Raw genomic sequence first — 14,519 nt, forward strand, 5'->3', positions numbered from 1 at the left:
GGTCAGTGACCTCCCAAGGTCATCTAAGGTCACCCGTGGTTTCCCCCCACCCTAATACTCCCACATCCCCCCGGATCCCGAATGTTACTTTTGGCGATTTTTGTTAAAAAATTTCTGAGTCCTAATTTTGTATGGGACCCTTTTTGCGACACCCCGACCCAATGTTTTACTGTTTGTTTTACTGTTCGTATTACAATCCGTTTTACTGTTTACTGTCTGTTGTTCTCTTTATCGATTTGTATCGGATAATACAAATATAGCATAAGTAACTGATATCTAAGTAATTAGGAAAATATATAAGTATTATAAGACTTAACTGAATATTCTACCTGCGCATCGACAGGAAGTCTGATAAAACTGTTGAAGATTGTTATACGTGAAACACACTGTTTCTTCTCTAATCTGTTTCTGAATATTCACTGATTTTTGTTTTCTGCTCTAATGCACTTTCATTTGTTCTCTGAAAATTATTTAGTTTTTTCGTAATGACAGCCCGCCAAAAGCATCAACTTTTTTCTGGCCAGTGTTGTTATGACATAAATAACCTACAAATCGATTACTCACTCGAGTAAAAATAAAATCGATATGATTATTTTAATATTATTATGAATTTGATTATTTAAATTCGAGAACTGATTACAGTTCGAGACACCCACCAAACCCTACAGCCGAGGGAAAGTTTAATGTGTTAACTTTCGATAGTACTTACCACTTTTTCGCACCAGGTTGGTGGTGCCTCCTCCGCAACACTGCTGGAGCTGACCAAGCAGACCATCGACGGCACCGTGTGCCAGCGGCAGGTGGCCACGGTCGCCCAGTCGCTCAACATGTTGGCCCCACCTGTGGACCCAGCCATCGAGATCTGCACCTTCCACTCTGCTGGACACGGCATGTGCCACGTAAGTATCTACTGTGATATAAAAAACTAAGTCCTCAGATGGATATAAGGAACCTTTAAGGTGTAACGGAATTGGAATAAGCTAGTTGGGGGTTTTGGGGTGAGCAGAGCCATAAGTAAAACCGTCATGTTGAAGTGTATATACAACAACCCAAGTCACTCTATCCAAAAACCAACGTATGCCGCTTTATCGCGTAAGTGAAAGCTAGACAGACTTTTTATTCGCTCTGTCTGTATGATAAGCACAGAATGGTCTAGTTTCCAACTAATCAAATCAGTTACTTTCTACTAAACATTAAAACACGAAATTACCTACTATGCAATTTGTGTGAAAAAGCAACCTGTGACGTCATAAAAAAACGTGATAAAATGTCGGACTTATTATGACGCTTTCTTGATTAATATTCATAAATAGAAAACGAAGCAACTAGCCTATTGTTATATAATAATCTGTATGTGATTACAGGGTGACTCCGGCAGCGCCTTGATCCGCGTGGACAACGGCCAGCAGATCGGCATCGTGTCGTGGGGCGTGCCCTGCGCACGCGGCGCTCCCGACATGTTCGTGCGAGTCAGCGCCTACGAGTCCTGGCTTGGACAAAACATCGTCTAAACCAACAGCCTATATCCCACCGCCGTACAGGCCTCCCCTCATTCAACTGGAGGGGGTATGGAGCGTACTCCACCACGTTGCTCCACATGTGACTATAATAACTACCACATGACAGTAACAAATGTCTTCCTATCACGTTGGTTTTACAGAAAACTCGGTGAAGGGTGGATACTTAGTTCATCTCGCGATGGATATTATGTACCTCTGACTACCCCAATTGAGATATAAGTCTATAACTGCTGCTGATTCGGTAATTGCGCACGCTAAATATATCTGATGCCGAGTATACTCTTTGTTTTATTATTATAAATAGTTATCACAAATCACAAAGAAGCTATTCATCTAAGAAAGCAATATTGCTGTGTGACATTTATTAAAATATCAATTTATAACGGGCTCCGTGGTCCAGTGCTTGAGCTTTAGGCTCACGATCCGGAAATCCCGGGTTCGAATCCCCGTGAGGAAATATCACAAAAATTACTTTGTGATCCCTAGTTTGGTTAGGACATTACATTACAATCAATCAGGTGATCAGATTGTCCAAAAGTAAGATGATCCGTGCTTCGGAAGGCAGGTTAAGCCGATGGTCCCGGTTACTACTTACTGACGTAAGTAAGTAGTCTTTACACGAGTCATGTCAGCGGCCTTTGACGGCTCAATAGTAACCCTGAAACCAGGGTTGATGGGGTTGGTAATCCAACTCTGAAAGAACAACAATAATAGTGAAACAATGTTTATAAAAAAAACACACATTTCGTATCTATTTCATTATTAAATATATAATTATTACATTGTAAAAGTTTGTCTTACAATTACAATATTTGCCATCAAGACAACTTGGAATACCTACTTAGGGTGTCACTAAACCAATCGATCGAAGTTGATCGACTAATCTGATAGCTGGCGTTCCCCAAAAACACGATAGATGGCGTTGTTACGTTTTTTCCACGCAACAATTAGTTTTGTATATGCTTCTGCCATAACATTACATTTTTGAATAATGATGTAAACCTACAATGAGAAAATAGGTAATTATCACGTTAAAAGTGAACAACGCCATCTATCGTGTGTTCGGGGAACGTCGATTGGAAAGTCCCTCATTGGCTACTTGACAGTTTTCGGATAAATATTTTAAAAATAACAAACATTTTTTTATAGCTGTTAAAATATTTTATTTTCTCGAAAAAGCTTTATACAATAGAAAAAAAAATCCCTTCTAATTTCAAATTTCGCGCGAAAACGGTTGGTCAAGTGATATTTCGGCCGGTGACGTCACATTTCAATAAACAAAGAAACTGTCAAACAGTATAACTTGAAATCTGACAGATAAGAACACGACGCTCAACCACTGGATCACGGTGGCCGGATGGCTACACTTACGCCATCTATTATCGCCGAGCAAGGGTACATACACCCTTAATGTAATGTACCTGTCTGTCTGTGTCTGTGGTGTCCGGAAGTAATAAATGTTTCTTTCTTTCTTTCTTTAATTGATCTTGGTAAAAACTAAGCTAAACGACAGACGTCGATCGATTAATCCATTCTACCATCGATCGATTAGTCTGGTAACACCCTTTTGAAGACCACGAGCGTTTGAAATTACCGTAATTGAAGTTATAGAATAACCCTTTTGTAACACTGCCATAGTTACTGCCAACATCGGTGCTTGTTCCTACAGACAAATCCCAATTTTTCTTTAAGGCACACCTGTCACTTTCTTATACGGCGAAAATGAAAGGGACGGATAATCGAAAGCAGTTAAGGCTCCATCAGCAGCAGCGTTGCCAGACGTCCCGATTTTTAAATCAAAATTTAATGTCCCGCGCGGGACAGGCTCAGATTGCGACATCTTCTCTTTCTCTTTCGCTCTTTTCTTATTCTCATTTGTTTATTTTGCTATCTATTGTCACGTAAACGTAATTTGAACTCAAATTAAAAGATAAATATTCAAGAACGTTTTTTTACTATGTCCCGCTTTCGACGAAATAATTCCCGCTTTTTTCACTCAAAAAGTTCCAAAATCCAGATTGGCAAAAAAATCTGGGAACGCTGATCAGCAGCCATATTAAAAAAAAAAAATTGAACCAGACAAAAAACCCAATTCATCTATCAAGACATTACACAGCAGGTGAAGAATGATACAAAAGTCCACTAAAACCACTTTTTCAGGATACCATCACACATTAAGTTCTTTATACGAGTCGCAAAAAGAAAACCACTATAGGCAGTCAGTCTTATCACAGTCCCCTAGACACCGCGATCGGGTTTTGTACCCCCCCGCTACCCTCCTCCATCACCTCAACAGCTCCCCGATCTTCCCCACAGCCTCGGCGCTCAAACCCGCCCCGTCTAACCCCAGAATCATCATCAATTCGCTGTCACTGTCCAGTTTCACCGCGCTCTTCGGTAAATCATGATACACTACATACGAGCTTAGGAACTTTTTTAAATTATCTTCACAAGCGTTGATCTTCCTGCTGCTTGGGAGGCCTAGATACTTCCGCAAGTAAGGGGCGATTTGCAGCTCCCAAGTATCGAATATGTTTGCTACTTTTTGCTTTATAGCTATCGCGTGTTCGTTGGATATCAGAGGTTCGGAGCTCTCTTGTCCGTCCACACGCATCTCGTTTAGTGTTTGCCTGTTGTAGTGCTCTACGTGTGATAGAAGCAGCTTCACTTGCCACACGTGGTATGACGTCGGGTCGGTCTTCATTGCATTTATTATCTGGAATAGAAGATTTTGTCAGTTACACACAACTTTTTACATAACATAGCAGCACGCTTGTAGGCAGCTTGGTAGACAAGGGTTTATAGTATATACACTCACTCCTCGCCAGCTATGTTCTTCTTCTATCGTGTGGGTTGTGAGGTGGATTACCTAACTAACTAACTTAACTTCTTTCACCCTAAGGTTGCCTGGCAGAAATAGCCATTTATAAGCCGCCTATTGTACTTATGTTTTTATTCGTATGTTTATGTCCTTTGTACTCGTATATGTCGTTGTGCAATAAAGTATTATTGATTGATTGATTACCAACCTCATCAACCGTGGTGTCAGGGTTACTGTTGTGCCGCCAAAGGCCCCTGACTACGCACGTACATCAGTAAGTAGCAACCGGGACAACCGCTTAACGTGCCTTCCGAAGCACGGATCGTCTTACTTTCGAACAATCAGGTGATCAGCCTGTAATGTCCTAACCAAATTAGGATTCACAAAGTGATTTTTGTGATATGCCCCCACCGGGATTCGAACCCAGGACCTCCGGATTGTGAGCCCAGCGCTCAACCACTGGAGCACGGAGGCCGTTATAGTAGGCAGCTTAGTAGGCAAGGGTTTATAGTATACACTTCCACTCCTCGCCAGCTATTCAAATTCAAATATATTTATTTCGAAATAATTACATCCATATTGTGGTAGTAGTTAGCTATGTTTAAGTCCCATGTAATAGGGCGTAAAAGGGGGCGATCCCAAAGAGACCTGGCGACGCTCGGTTGACCGGGAATTAAAAACTCTCGGCATGTCATGGGAGCAAGCTACAGAGGGTGCAAATGGAGTGGAAATCTGTTATTCTGCTGCGGCACCTATATACCTCTATGTTTTCCAAATAAATATTAATGTGTGTATAATTTAATAAGACAGAAGAGGCAAGATGATTGGACACCTAATAGGACACGACGAATTCATTAAAACATCATAGAAGGAAAGCTAGAAGGAAAGAGAGGAAGGGGAAGACCAAGAAGAGCTTACATGGAACAGATTAAAGAAAAGGTTAACGTCGTGTCTTATAGGGAAGTCAAGGGATTGGCCTTTGATAGACTGGAATGGAAAATGCTACACCGACAAGAGCGTGGCTCTTAAATTAATGATGCTGAATTTAATATTGTAAATGTATATGTGTGACGTAGGTTTTACCTGAATATTTTTTATTATTATTATTATTATTCAAGCCCTACATCCCAACAGGGGATAAAATGATTAGAAGAAGAAGAATAGAGGACAAGCTTATTGCTATTAACCGGGCACCTTGGAAACCACGTGATGTCCATCATTAACTATCAATTAAATCATAAAGTGGGAACTGGGACTTCCGCATCATGCGCTCAACGTTTAACGACTGGCCCGTTGCACGCAGAGGTGGTTGGTAAGACGGTGGCGTTCAGTCATGAGCAATATAATGTACCCACTTAAGGACTCTGTCGCACTAACATATTTGACATTTAGTGAGACTTACAGTTGAATTTGTCAAAAAAGTTAATGTGACATGGTACTAAATTTAAGTGTATACATATTAATGCTCGTGACCGTACCTTGTAGAGCGAGTGCCTCGCCGGCAGGGCGCACACGGCGTCCCTGACGCGGCACTCGTAGGTCAGGATGTGCAGCGCGGCCGCGTGCTCCAGCTCGGCCGCGCTAAGGGCCCGGCAGCCGCACGCCGCCGCCCACGACGCTCGCTTCTTGGATGACACCAGGCAGTCTGCGCACACGCCTGTTGGAAACAACACATCCATATAATCCTGGGGGGTTTAAAAAAGTTTTCATCTCGAGCTTCTCCGTGCTTCGGAAGGCACGTTAAGCCGTTGGTCCCGGCTGCATTAGCAGTCGTTAATAACCACCAATCCGCACTCGGCCCGCGTGGTGGTTTAAGGCCCGATCTCCCTATCCATCCATAGGGAAGGCCCGTGCCCCAACAGTGGGGACGTTAATGGGCTGGTGATGATGATGATGACTGGGGGTTAAAATGGCCACATCGAAGCAATTCATCTAAGAAAGCGATGTTGCAATTTGACATTTGTGCATATAAAAGTAAGTGCGCAATGCAAACAAATGTCAAATAGCAATATTGCTTTCTTAGATGAATTGCTTGGCCATATTAACCCACCTGGTCAGTCTCTTCCAATTGGACTTTCCAGGCTACTTTCCCCAAACAAAAAAAAAAATACGATAGCGCTGTCAGATTTAACGTAATAATTGGATAGAGGAAAATTCCACTTGATACTAACTCATAATAATGGTCTGAATACTCTGAATCATCCTCCTCAGTATTCGTTAGTGTCACTAACACCCATACGTACTTGTATGGGTACCTGTACGTACTTGTTTGTACGTACGTAAAATTTCCTGTCGGAAAATTCATGAAGCTTTTTGTTGTTTTTTTTAACTTATTTTCATTTTCATACTTTTGTGAAGGAAAATACCACTTGATATCAACTCAGAATTATGGTCTGAATCACTCAAAGTTTTCGTTATGATGTCACTAACACCCAGTATACTTCGTGTAATACAAAAATAGTCTGACCAGCACTGCCAGCGGGCGGGCCGCCGGGGGCCCCGTGGTCGGCAGCGACGGACCACACGTTGCTCTTGTCCAGGGTCAGGCTCTGCGCCAGCAGGGTGAGGAACCCGTGAGGGTCTTCACGGTATGACAAGCAGCCGGCCCGCTGCTTGATGTCAACACACCACGTGTATTCTAGGAAGGTTCTGGAAGATTTTTTTGTAAAATATAATTATTATTTGTATGTCGTTTCCATATCTTGGGCATGGGTCCGCTATATGGAAACCCGGCACTCCATAGGGAGTCCCGGACTTTTGGAAAGCGTGTGTCGGGCTGAAATCAACACGTAGAGACCCCTTAAGACGATTTAATCTAAATGTGATGTGACACCAACCGGCGATTATCCCTGTATGCACTACGGGAGTGCACCCAAAGAAAATCGTGTTCATGTAGGACTAATGCCATTGGCGGCAAATCTACAATAAGCCACTTCAATTAAAAAATATAAAACAGTATAGAACAAAAGGGGGGTTAAGAAGGCCACATTGAAAGAATTCATCTCAAAAGCAATATTGCAATTCGACATTCGCACATATAAAAGTGCGCAATGTAAACAAATGTTAAATAACAATATTGCTTTCTTAGATAAATAACGTATTTGACTGGGTCGAAGATAAATTATAAAACGTTAATCTAGAAATAGACGCCAGTCTAAGATGATCAAAAATCAATCTCATTTTACTTTTCGACTTATTTTCGAATTTGACACTGTTGCAAGTGCCATGATCACGGGATGACTGATGAGATTGGAGTGGAGTAGGTAGATCCATAATTTTCTACGGGCAGACATATCTGTCTACCGCGTAAACTTAAAACAAAGCATAAGTTAGATGCTTGAAATTTGACATGCACTCCCACACACACAAAGATCTCTATTTTATAACACGCCACGCGGACGAAGTCGCGGGCATAAGCTAGTAAATTATAAAATGCTAATTTAAAAATAGAAGCCAATCTAAGATGATCAAAAATCAATCTCATTTTACTTTTCCACATAGAGCAACACGGACCTCCGTGTCTATGCTTTTCCCCTTATTTTCGAATTTTATTTATGAATTAAGTAACAATGAGTACGCTTTTATTGATGACGTCACAGGACAGTATTTACATACAAACTGTAAAGAAAACTTTCGTTTTGACGTTTCGTAAAAAGTATCTCATTTGACTAGGTTGTCAAGTAGCCTATTGCTTCGATGTGGTCTTTTTAACTCTATATAACATTGTGCGCGCATGCGTACTTCAACTGGTCCCAGTTGCGGTCTCGCTGGAAGGTGATGGGCCAGTATCGAGGGTCGTTGATCTTCACTTCCCGCAGCGAGTCCAGCTCGGGGATGATACAGGGGGCCTTCATCTCACGCACTGCACCTTCTAAATCTATTACCTGATGATGATGAAAAAAAATGTATAAAAAAGTTTGCAACTGAAAATAATTAAAACAAAACACGAAAGTTTTCATGAAACTTAATACAGGAAATTTCACTTGATATCAACTCCGAATCATGGCCTGATTAACGACCTCCGTGGTCCAGTGTTTGAGCGCAGGGCTCACAATCCGGAGGTCCCGGGTTCGATTCCCGGTGGGGACATATCACAAAAAATACATTGTGGTCTCTAGTTTGGTTAGGACATTACTGGCTGATCACCAGATTGTCCGAAAGTAAGATGATCCGTGCATCGGAAGGCACGTTAAGCCGTTGGTCCCGGTTACTACTAACTAATGTAAGTAAGTAGTCGTTACATGAGCCATGTCAGGGGCCTTTGGCGGCTCAATAGTAACCCTGACACCAGGGTTGATGAGGTTGGTACTCCTCACAACCCATACGATAGAAGAGATTACCTGTATATGAGCGTAACACAGTTTTCCAGTATCAATGTCCCTAGGCAGTATGAGGCGAGGTTCCACCGCCAGCACGTACAAATGCCTGAACGCTTGAAGGTGGTATCTGGAAACAAGACAGCATCACGCATATATCTCTGAGGGGGTAGGCAGAGGTAAATTGTGTGTAGTATACAGGGTGTTAGTGACAGCTCATTATTCTTACATAATATCAAGGGGAAGATTCCATCGTAAAAGTATAGATATAAAAAAATATATAAAACAAAAAAACCATGAATTTTGCGACGGAAAATTCCACTTGATATTAACTCAGAATCATGGTCTGAATCATCCCCCTCAGTATCTGTTACGGTGTCACTAATACCCATACGTATTTGTATGGCTACCTGTACGTACTTGTACGGGGTGTAAGTGACATCGTAACGAATACTGAGAGGGGTCATACAGCTCATTATTCTGAGATAATATCAAGTGGAATTTTCCATCGAAAGTATAGAATTGAAAATAATTAAAAAAAAAAACATTAATTTTGCGACGGAAAATTCCACTTGATATCAACTCAGAATCATGGTCTGAATCTATGTTTAAATTTATCTCCCTAAATTTGGGGATTTTGATAAGTTGTTATTGGCGACAGTCTCTGTGGTATAGTGGCTAGAGCGTTGGGCTAACGATATGGACGTCCCGGGTTCGATTCACGATGGGAACATTGTTGAAATCATTTTGTGAAACTGTCCCATGTTTGTAAGATGATTCTGTTGGTCCCGGCTATTAGCCGTAAAAAGACCTCCACCAACCCGCAGTGGAGCAGCGTGATGGAGTACGATACCTTCTCCGGTTGATTTGAGGGGAGGATTGTGCCGTATATAGGCTGTTTATGTTATTATAATTAAAACACATTTAAAGTAGGGATATGCTGGGATGTGCCGGGATAGTGATGTAATACCAGTGTGTGTTCAGATAAAACCTCGCCCCGATAAAGAGGGTAGACAGATATGTCTGCCCATAGAAAATTATGGATCTACCTACTCCACTCCAATCTCATCAGTCATCCCGTGATCATGGCACTTGCAACTGTGTCGAAATATCGGGAGTCTCATATCCCTACTTTAAACGCGGTCATCACCATCAGCCCATTAACGTCTGCTGGGGCACGGGCCTTCCCTATGGATGGATAGGGAGATCGGGCCATAAACCATCACGCGGGTCCAGTGCGGATTGATAGTTTTTAACGACTGCTAATGCAGCCGGGACCAACAGCTTAACGTGCTTTCCGAAGCACGGAGGAGCTCGAGATGAAAACTTTTTTTTGTGGTCACCCGTCCTATGACCGGCCTTTGCGAAAGTTGCTTAACTTCAACAATCGTAGACCGAGCGCGTTTACCGCTGCGCCACCGAGCTCCTCTTCACGAAACTTTAAACGCGGTAAGAACCCGTTATTATGTGTTTTAATTATGATAATGGCCCCGATTCCGGCAGACACCGCCTAATTTTATTTTAAGTTATATCCGTCATTTTCATATCCGTCGAAAAGGAAAGGGACGGATGATTCACAGCTCTTAATTTTAGGAAGAATGAGTAATAACCCAGGCGAATCAAAAAGGTACGTCGCTGGTATGCAATTCGTTTAACTGTGTCGGGTTATTGACGGATGTAAAATTTTTAGACGGTTGGTTTAGATTTTGTGCTTAAAATTGAATAGAATAGAATAGAATAGAAAAAGTTTATTATAAAAGGACGCCACATACAAAAAAAATAAGACAACAACATCATATCTATCCACTAAAACAATTACAAAAAAAGCAGGATATTTGTCGAAATACATACAATACATTGATATATACAATATATTGACGTGTGTTCCATAAATTTTATGCTTGTCGATTACCCGTCCCTTTCCTTTTCGGCGGATAAGAAAATGACAGATATAACTTAAAATAAAATTAGATGGTAATTACAGGAATTAGCACCAATAACGGCGTAAACTTAAAACAATGTTTATGTTATTGTCATTGGCAGCCCTGCAATCGTTACCTGTTGTCCTCGCTGTGCGTGGGGAACTTGGGGAAGAAGGCGGCCAGCAGCGCGGCCACGGCGGCCGGCGCCGTGGACAGCGTGGCGCGCCCGCCGCCCAGGAACAGCAGCCCCACCGTCACGTGCACCGCCATCTGGACAACGACACGGTCTCCTATCACGGTCGTGGCTGGTATACAGGGTGTTAGTGACACCGTAACCATACGTATAGAACGGCACCTCACTGTCTATGTTGATGGTGATGTATGGTAGTGGTAATGTATATGTGTGTTGTGGTTTGTCCGAAATAAATGTGTTTTTTTTATTATTATTATAGATGGTAATGTATGGTAGTGGTAATGTATGGCAATGGTGATGTATAATTAAAGCACATAATAACGGGTTCTTACCGCGTTTAAATGGGGATATTTGACTCCCGAAATATCGGGAGTCTCATATCCCCATTTAAACGCTTGTGCTTTAATTATGATAATAACCGCGGAAACTTAAAACAATGGTGATGTATGTATACCTGTCCGCCGTGTGTGAGCGCATGCGCCGGCGCCGCGGCGGCCACGCGCGCCCGCAGCCGCCGACACAGGCGCAGCACCGACACGTCGCCGCGACCCGCCATTATCTGAGGGAGACACACGATCGCATCATACATATGTGCTACCACTTTAAAATGATCCCATCAAAAACATAAATGTGAAACGAGAGCCAAGTTCAATATTATGTCTTGGTTGTTGACTTCAACGACAAAAGAAGTGAGATCTTAATGGGTGCCAAGTTCAATGGTCAGTCCTGAAATTTATTTATAACAACATAAAATATAATTACTTCTTATAACTTAAGATAATACATTGTAGCCTAAGGTCCGACTTGGCTAGAGTTTATATTGAGTTATATTATAGGCTTGGCAACAGCCTCCGTGGTTTAGTGGTTAGAGCGTTAGGCTCTCGTTCTGGAGGTCCGGGTTCGATTCCCGATGGGGACATTGTCGAAATCACTTTGTGAGACTTTTTAGGGTTGAATCTCCTGATTGTCCGAAAAAGTAATATGATTCCGTGCTTCGGAGGGCACGTTAAGCCGTTAGTCCCGGCTATTAGCCGTAAAAACACTTCCACCAACCCGCAATGGAGCAGCGTGGTGTATACTCCATACCCCCTCCGGTTGATTGAGGGGAGGCCTGTCTGTGCCCAGTAGTAGGACGCATATAGGCTGTTTATGTCATGTATAGGCTTCGCAAGTTCTAAACCAACAAGAAGAATGCAACAGTGTACGGATATTTTTTAGTTTTTGTTGTTAGTTCAGTTTATTGAAGTAAATAATGTTACCATCCCGGCGGCCAGCAGGCAGACGCAGAGGCAGGCCTCGAGCGTGGAGCGGCCGGCCAGCTCGGCCAGGCTCTGCCCCGCCAGCGCCAGCAGCAGCCGCGCCGCGTGCAGCGCCGCGTCGCGCGCCTCCTCGTCCCCCGACCCCGCGAAGCGCAGCCCCAGCGCGAACACCGCGCCCGCCACGATGTTGCAGTACGCCTGGCTGCCGGGCACACCGTCTTACTCACACCGGAAGAAACCGAGTTTGCGTTGCATACGTACTATTAATCTTTATTCTATCCCCGAGCCATAATACACACGGTGTTAGTGTCATCATGAAGAATACTGAGGAGGGTGCAATTTTCCATCGCAAAAGTATACAATTGAAAATAAATAGATAGATAGAATCAAATAAATAAATAAAATAAAAATCCTTTATTCCAAACAGTGTCCATATTAATTACAGTAATAAATTATAATGAAATAAATTAAATATAATAATACAATTAAATAAATACAATTAATTTTTAATTTCACACAGTTACACACGCACTGCAAACACACATGATCAACGGCCCCTCACGCAATGCAAGCGCCGCCACTCAAGAAAAACAAACATGAACTTTGCGATAGAAAGTTCCACTTGACGTTAACTCAGAATCATGAGCTGAATCATCCCTTCAGTATCTGTTATGATATCACTAAGATCCTGTATACTATAGCTCGGGCATAGAGTAAAGATTAATACTACGTATGCAACGGTAACCTTCCGCCCCGTACCGATTCGTCCAATAGCCCAGTTAGTAAAACACTTGCGTTTCACTTTGAGGTCGCAGGTTCGAATCCAGCACAGACCAAAACCAATGATTGTCGAATTTGATTTCGAATTCATGTTTGGATCATAAATGATTATCACGTACTCAGCGTTGAAGGAAAACATCGTGAGGAAACCCAAATTTCTGAGAAATGCATTTTCGAAGGTATGTAACCTACTTTCCCTTCGCGGGTTGGAAGGTCAGACAGGCAGTCGCTTCTGTAAAAAACCGGACCTGTTAAAACTTCAGGTTAGGTGAGCGGACCCTGTGAAAAACAGGATAACGCTAGTGAGATCATGGTGGTCCCTTTGGATTGTCTGTAATGACTGTGTGTTTATGAATATATATTTCACGATAGTAGAAAACGAGGAGCATATTCAAATCAAAAAAAAAAATCTTTATTCAGTAGGTAACATAGTTACACTTTGAATCGTCAATTTTTACATAACGAACGTCTCATCCGCCTAAAACTACTGCAGCTTCTCACAACCTGTATAGCCGGGGAAAAGAAGCTGCAAGAAAAACCTCGGCACAGGGCCCTAGACGTTCTTTAAAAAATAATTAAACATAAAATATTGTTATCATCATCATCATCACCAGCCCATTAACGTCCCCACTGCTGGGCCATGGGCCTTCCCTTTGGATGGATAGGGAGATCGGGCCTTAAACCACCACGCGGGCCCAGTGCGGATTGATGGTTATTAACGACTGCTAATGCATCCGGGACGAACGGCTTAACGTGCCTTCCGAAGCACGGAGGAGCTCGAGATGAAAACTTTTTTTGTGGTCACCCATCCTATGACCGGCCTTTGCGAAAGTTGCTTAACTTTAATAATCGCAGACCGAGCGCGTTTACCGTTGCGCCACCGAGCTCTCAGACAGTTAATCACATGCATTATATTAGATTCATATTAGAATGAACTCACTTCATAGCCTCGTAGTCGATGTTATCTTCTGTTGGCTTGACGAAGCAGTACGGCTTGATCGTCTCGGGCACCTGGCTCTCAATCCACTCCACACTCGCCTCTATGCTATCCCATAACACCAGTCCTGGACAGATTGCGACAGTTTGAACGGGGTAGGGAAGGGTACGGGCGATAGTCGCCGCTAAAGTATTGAAATATCTACATATTATTAGGTTTTACTTGTGGGTTTTCCTGTATTTACTCGATAACTCCTCTGGCATGTTTTGGATAGGTTTTATCTCCATATATTGCATTAAACACGTTACTACTTTGGACATGAACAATTTTGTTGCTATTATCATGAAATAAGAAAATAACGGCCTCCGTGGTCCAGTGGTTGAGCGTTGGGCTCACGATCCGGAGGTCCCGGGTTCGAATCCCGTTGGGGACATATCACAAAAATCACTTTGTATCCCTAGTTTGGTTAGGACATTACAGGCTGATCACCTGATTGTCCAAAACGTAATCCGTGCTTCGGAAGGCACGTTAAGCCGTTGGGCCCGGTTACTACTTACTGATGTAAGGAAGTAGTCGTTACATGAGCCATGTCCTGGGCCTTTGGCGGCTCAATTATAACCCTGCCACCAGGGTTGATGAGGTTGGTACTCCACCTTACAACCCACACGATAGAAGATCATGAAATGATCGAGCACGTCATGAAATTATCAATTCTAAGATCAGGGGGGTTAAAATGGCCACATCGAAGCAATTCATCTAAGAAAGCAATAT

At 42.6% G+C, this 14,519-nt stretch overlaps 2 protein-coding genes and 1 non-coding gene across 4 annotated transcripts in view; 2 read left to right on the top strand and 1 right to left on the bottom strand.

Moving 5' to 3' along the window:
- The window catches only part of LOC126373188 (chymotrypsin-1-like), a 41,650-nt gene extending 39,853 nt beyond the window's left edge, over positions 1-1,797 (top strand). For both annotated transcript variants that reach the window (XM_050019232.1, XM_050019231.1), the window contains exons 5-6: positions 726-899; positions 1,365-1,797. In XM_050019232.1, the coding sequence (XP_049875189.1) occupies positions 726-899; positions 1,365-1,511 (321 nt within the window). In that variant the 3' untranslated portion in view covers positions 1,512-1,797. The remainder of the gene's footprint in view (positions 1-725; positions 900-1,364) is intronic.
- A 466-nt stretch (positions 1,798-2,263) lies between these two features.
- LOC126373060 (anaphase-promoting complex subunit 1) overlaps positions 2,264-14,519 on the bottom strand; it is a 32,123-nt gene continuing 19,867 nt past the window's right edge. The window contains exons 18-26 of the mRNA XM_050019021.1: positions 13,752-13,875; positions 12,032-12,233; positions 11,227-11,331; positions 10,716-10,849; positions 8,682-8,787; positions 8,083-8,225; positions 6,809-6,990; positions 5,820-5,998; positions 2,264-4,236 (exon numbers count right to left, since the gene is read on the bottom strand). Of these exons, the coding sequence (XP_049874978.1) occupies positions 3,805-4,236; positions 5,820-5,998; positions 6,809-6,990; positions 8,083-8,225; positions 8,682-8,787; positions 10,716-10,849; positions 11,227-11,331; positions 12,032-12,233; positions 13,752-13,875 (1,607 nt within the window). The 3' untranslated portion in view covers positions 2,264-3,804. The remainder of the gene's footprint in view (positions 4,237-5,819; positions 5,999-6,808; positions 6,991-8,082; positions 8,226-8,681; positions 8,788-10,715; positions 10,850-11,226; positions 11,332-12,031; positions 12,234-13,751; positions 13,876-14,519) is intronic.
- On the top strand, positions 11,620-11,691 carry Trnae-cuc (transfer RNA glutamic acid (anticodon CUC)). Its single transcript has one exon. It is a non-coding gene; the product is annotated as a tRNA-Glu (tRNA).

Source organism: Pectinophora gossypiella, chromosome 15, assembly GCF_024362695.1.
Source record: "Pectinophora gossypiella chromosome 15, ilPecGoss1.1, whole genome shotgun sequence".
NCBI classification, from domain to species: domain Eukaryota; kingdom Metazoa; phylum Arthropoda; class Insecta; order Lepidoptera; family Gelechiidae; genus Pectinophora; species Pectinophora gossypiella.